The sequence below is a fragment of the Dendropsophus ebraccatus genome, chromosome 6, assembly GCF_027789765.1.
Source record: "Dendropsophus ebraccatus isolate aDenEbr1 chromosome 6, aDenEbr1.pat, whole genome shotgun sequence".
Taxonomy (NCBI): Eukaryota; Metazoa; Chordata; class Amphibia; order Anura; family Hylidae; genus Dendropsophus; species Dendropsophus ebraccatus.
This window is the reverse complement of record NC_091459.1, coordinates 25,184,608-25,190,565: the sequence shown is the minus strand read 5'-3', so window position 1 is coordinate 25,190,565 and position 5,958 is coordinate 25,184,608. Positions and strand designations below refer to the sequence as shown.

Below are 5,958 nucleotides of genomic sequence, written 5' to 3'. Positions count from 1 at the left end.
GCGGGCACGGGGAGACATAAGTTAGTACTTGTAATGAATTTCCCCCTGCCGACTGCCTGCTTTTATAATCCGCCAGACTTCTTCTTTAATTAGCCAATGTGTTTTGTGGTATACTTTTATTTTTTATCTTATAATACAGATGATCAGATGATCCAAATATTGTTATCTGACAAATAAGAAAAAATAAAATAAATTGGATAAGGGGCAAACACTTGTTTTGTTTTTTACAGTACTGTATTGAAGAGCAGTGGAAGAAATAGAAGCAATTCATTCTTGGAGGTTCCTAGCTTTATAAAATTTAAATTTTAATATAAATAACATCTTACAAATGACAGTACAAATACACATAAAATAAATTAGTAGTTACATTTATATTGAAGGCAGAAAGTGCTCGGCGTGAAACAGATACACAAAATGTATTATAAAAGTCTGATTGCATAGATGTAGATATATAAGAGGTCAGAGGTCAAGCGTTAAAAACCAAAGAGCATCTTTTTCCAGGCAGCTTTTAAAGAAGTCCGGCCATTTTGAAAATACGGCAGCTGGCAGGGACAGGGAGGAATTTGTTAACAAGTACAAACTTACCTCTCCCTGTGCCCAGGGTGAGGGGCAGGACTGGCCTTGGGACCCCAGCCGGGCTCCAGAGTGTACACGTCACGACCCGGCTGATGGAGTAGCCACTCAGCCAGTTAGTGACTGGGGCGGGACACCGCTTCAGTCACTGATTGGCTGAGCGGCAAGTCCATCAACCGGTACAGGCATTTTCCACTAAGTCGTGACATCATCACAACTTGGTGGAAAATATCTTCCGGCGGGAGTCCCAAGGCCGGTCCTGTTATTCACTGTGGGCACGGGGAGAGGTAAGTTCATACTCGTTATCAATTTCCCCCCTGTCCCTGACGGCTTTTTAAAATGGCTGGACGTCTCCTTTAATTTTAGGTTTTGTACATGATGCCCTTCCATTGAGAAGCTTGGCGGTGTATCTGTATCCCCTAAATGGCCGTTAATCAAAGTGGCCAGAAGATCACATGTGCACTGTGTATATAATGCTGTGTTGAGAGAGATCTTATTCCAGAAGGTATCGCCAGCGCACAATCACTTTCATGTATGGGGCATCTTACGAAAGCCTATATTAATGAGTTCTCTATCTGGAGCAAGTGCCCTTTAAGTAAAGGTATATGTCACGGGAAATCAGTTTGAAATTGGGACCAAATAGCTGAACCTATACGTCTCATTTCCTATTCATCAGTAGACTAGCACCACATAGACTTGTAAATAAAAAAAACACTGTTTCAAGCAGCAGAATCTATTTCAAGTATTGGCAGCGATACAGCGTCAGTGTTTATATCATAAAAATAAAGTTTAAAAAAATCCTTGTAAATATGAGATGGTCCTTTTGGTCAATAAAACTGACCATTTTATGAATACGCTGAAATGTTGCAATAGATAAACTCTTATGGGCTGAGCCATCCGACATGGAGACGCAGGCTTTCGAGGTGTGCGGTCCTCCTTAGAATAACGCCTTGCTCGTCCTGACTGTCACGTGAGAGTGTAGAGTTTGTCCTGTATCAGCGCAGTCATGGTCCATTAGATGCGTATCCCAAATTTAGAGTAGAATTCTACAGAGGGACTTAATTCTCATATGTGTCTTCATCCTCAGAACTGCTGTCTGATTCCTGATAGAAAGAAATGGTGGCCTGAACTGGAAAGTTTTTGAGCAATTCTTCAGCCTCCTGATACAAAAAGTCATAGCATTTTGACTTTGGCCAGAAAAGCCTGTAAAATATAAAATAAAATAAAAATAAAATAAAAAAAAAAACGGGCTGTTAGACAATTGTATTTCTAAGTTTACATATTGTGTAATTGAAGAAAACGAAGAAAATAGGAGAAGGCACTCACCATATATAGTGATCTTCTTCATTTTAGTGCTTTGTAAAAAAGTAAAAAAACACGCAGGACATTCGGGGCTGCTGCGTAGGACGCAAGCACTTTAGATGAACAGTTACCAGCTGGTTCGCGTGCATGTGCACTTCTTCGGTAGGTCCTACCAAAGAAGCACGCATGCGTGCGAACCAGCTGATACCTCTGTTCATCTAAAGTGCTTGCGTCCTACGCAGCAGCCCTGAATGTCCTGCATGTTTTTTTACAAAGCACTAAAATAAAGAAGATCACTGTATATGGTGAGTGCCCTCTCCTATTTTCTTCGTTTCCTTGGATTATTTTACATACATATTGTTCTTGGGAAAGTGAACACCAACCAGTGACTTTATATACCGTGCATTCAATATCCACTTCCTATATACAACCCTAGGCTATATACATGAGGTAGTGCCGGCTTTTTGTGGATTTTGTGTAATTGATTATCTGCAGCTAGGGTAACATGGCAGGCTTTGGAAGAAACGTTTCCCCCAAGCGTCAGTAGCTACCAATGTTCATGAAGAGCAGGAATATCCCTATTGTTTCCGGTTCCCTGGACAGAACTGTTACATAAAGAGGTGGCACGCTGCATCCACAGCTTATGAATTTGCAATGTGCTCTGTAAGACAGAATAACTAATGGCTGCCAGAGGTTCCTTAGACGCAACAGCAGCACCAGACACATATGATAATGGTGGGTGCCCGTCTCACAAAACCGGGCCCAAGGTGGTAAAAGACGACTTCCAAAAATACTCCAAAATTTTTATATCACACCAGGTAAAAGTGTTGCGCACCTAGTGTGATATTACAATTTTGGAGTATTTTTTGGAAATGTTGTCTACTCTTCTCATAATGGCTGCAAGCAGCATACCCCAAAAATGTGATGTGATGGCGGTCTAACCCTTTCTATTTCCTATTCCTTTTAAACCCACTGGTTTTGGTTCAAAATTTACATCTACACTAAAATAATAATAATAATGAGTGAGACCATCTCTCACTGACATCTGGCCGCAGGGTTTTAAAGGGGTTGTCCAGCAAAAATCTTTTTCTTTTAAATTAACTGATATCAGAAAGTTATATAGATTTAGGTTTTACTTCTATTAAAAAAAAATCTCAAGTCTTCCCATACTTATCAGCTGCTGTATGTCCTGCAGGAAGTGTTGTTTTATTTTCAGTCTGACACAGTGCTCTCTGCTGACATCTCCGGCCGTCTCGGTTTTCTATGAATCCCCATAGAAAACCTCTCCTGCTCTGGAAAGTTCCTGTCTCGGCCAGAGATGTCAGCAGAGAGCACTGTGTCAGACTGAAAATAAAACAAGACTTCCTGCAGGACATACAGCAGCTGATAAGTATGGGAAGACTTGAGATTTTTTTTTTTATAGAAGTAAATTACAAATCAATATAACTTCCTGGCACCAGTTGATTTGAAAGAAAAAGATTTTCATTGGACAACCCCTTTAAGTAAAAAAAAGCTTGATGCCTGTTTGACAGGTGCATACTGGTATACATATATAATATACAGACGTATTATAGACTAAAGTAAGTCATCAGTATTACATCTATATTTCTGTATCGTACTTACTTAACAGGATGCTGAAAGGCGGGTAGTTTCATTTTGTCGCCTATGGGGCTTTCGATTAAACTTGATGGCTGTGGAGGACAGGAAACACGTTATATTACATCATATTACACAACAACATGTACATACAACAAAGGCTCAAACACACAAACTGACTGCACATAGGAATTTGTCTATTAATATCAGCACTTCTGACTCCATCTAATGATTCGAACAATGTCACTGTAAGAGACTTTCCTTAAAGGGGTAGCCTCAACATCAAAAGTTATCCCATAGTCACAGCATAGAGGATAACCAGCTGATCTGTGGGGGTCTGACTACTGGGACCCCGAAAGCTACTGATCCCAAAAACCAAGGTCATATGGCCCCTGAATGAATAAAGCAGCAGTGCACGTGGGCGACCAGAGCCGTTCATTCTATATGGGGCTATGTATAGGTAGTAAAGCTGTCAGTAAGTACTGTATACCCAGTATAGCTGTCAGTAAGTACTGTATATCCAGTATAGCTGTCAGTAAGTACTGTATAGCCAGTATAGCTGTCAGTAAGTACTGTATACCCAGTATAGCTATCAGTAAGTACTGTATACCCAGTATAGCTATCAGTAAGTACTGTAAACCCAGTATAGTTGTCAGTAAGTACTGTATACCCAGTATAGCTGTCAGTAAGCACTGTATACCCAGTATAGCTATCAGTAAGTACTGTATACCCAGTATAGCTGTCAGTAAGTACTGTATACCCAGTATAGCTGTCAGTAAGCACTGTATACCCAGTATAGCTGTCAGTAAGTACTGTATATCCAGTATAGCTGTCAGTAAGTACTGTATAGCCAGTATAGCTGTCAGTAAGTACTGTATATGCAGTATAGCTGTCAGTAAGTACTGTATATGCAGTATAGCTGTCAGTAAGTACTGTATAGCTGTCAGTAAGTACTATATAGCCAGTATAGCTGTCAGTAAGTACTGTATATGCAGTATAGCTGTCAGTAAGTACTGTATAGCTGTCAGTAAGTACTATATAGCCAGTATAGCTGTCAGTAAGTACTATATAGCCAGTATAGCTGTCAGTAAGTACTGTATAGCTGTCAGTAAGTACTGTATAGCCAGTATAGCTGTCAGTAAGTACTGTATAGCCAGTATAGCTGTCAGTAAGTACTGTATATGCAGTATAGCTGTCAGTAAGTACTGTATAGCTGTCAGTAAGTACTATATAGCCAGTATAGCTGTCAGTAAGTACTGTATATGCAGTATAGCTGTCAGTAAGCACTGTATACCCAGTATAGCTATCAGTAAGTACTATATAGCCAGTATAGCTGTCAGTAAGTACTGTATATGCAGTATAGCTGTCAGTAAGTACTGTATAGCCAGTATAGCTGTCAGTAAGTACTGTATAGCCAGTATAGCTGTCAGTAAGTACTGTATAGCCAGTATAGCTGTCAGTAAGTACTGTATAGCCAGTATAGCTGTCAGTAAGTACTGTATATGCAGTATAGCTGTCAGTAAGTACTGTATAGCCAGTATAGCTGTCAGTAAGCACTGTATATGCAGTATAGCTATCAGTAAGTACTGTATAGCCAGTATAGCTGTCAGTAAGTACTGTATAGCCAGTATAGCTGTCAGTAAGTACTGTATATGCAGTATAGCTGTCAGTAAGTACTGTATATGCAGTATAGCTGTCAGTAAGTACTGTATAGCCAGTATAGCTATCAGTAAGTACTGTATATGCAGTATAGCTATGAGTATAGAGGCCCCCAGCAGTCACAGCCCCCCGGTCACATACTGGGCAGTGCAGACACAGTATACAGCGCTGCCTGGTCCCGGATAGTCCTCCTGGTGTGAGGGACAATGACCGCCCTGCCTGCTGCTACAGAGCCCGGGACTTACCTGCTGCTGCCGCCCGGTGTGTGAGGTGACTGACGGCTCCTTCCACGGTCTCCACATGGCTGCACAGCTGCCGGCCTCTGCTCGCTGCTGGCTGCCGCCTGCCGGGCCCCCTCTCTGCTGGGCTGCGTCCATCGCTGCCTCCGATCACTGACTGCCGCTCGCAGATCCTGTCATTATATCCTGACGCCTGTCTGCAGCAGGGCCCTCCCCCCACATGGCCGGGTGTGAAGGCGCTCACCCGGGGACACGTGCTGGGACATATGGTGCGGGGAAAGCTGCCCCCCTGCTGCTGCTGCTGGGCCCATTACCTGCTGCCACATGCAGCCCTGCCCTTACTACTGCACTATATATATATATATATATATATATATATATATATATATATATATATATATATATATATATATATATACATACACATAGGCAGCCCAGCCTTACTACTGTCACTCATCACTGGACTCATGCACATATATATATATATATATATATATATATATATATATATATATGTATAGGCAGCCCTGCCCTTACTACTGTCACACTCATCACTGGACTCATGCACATATATATATATATATATATA

The 5,958-nt window shown here is 41.3% G+C and overlaps 1 protein-coding gene across 1 annotated transcript; it reads right to left on the bottom strand.

Moving 5' to 3' along the window:
- Positions 1–305: 305 nt before the first annotated feature.
- LOC138794704 (protein ripply2.1-like) lies at positions 306–5,605 on the bottom strand. Its single transcript, XM_069973532.1, has 3 exons — positions 5,376–5,605; positions 3,499–3,566; positions 306–1,776 (listed from the first exon to the last, which is right to left on the bottom strand). The coding sequence occupies exons 1-3, from the start codon at positions 5,505–5,507 to the stop codon at positions 1,632–1,634; spliced, it is 345 nt and encodes a 114-aa protein (XP_069829633.1). The 5' UTR covers positions 5,508–5,605; the 3' UTR covers positions 306–1,631.
- Between the last annotated feature and the right edge of the window lie 353 nt (positions 5,606–5,958).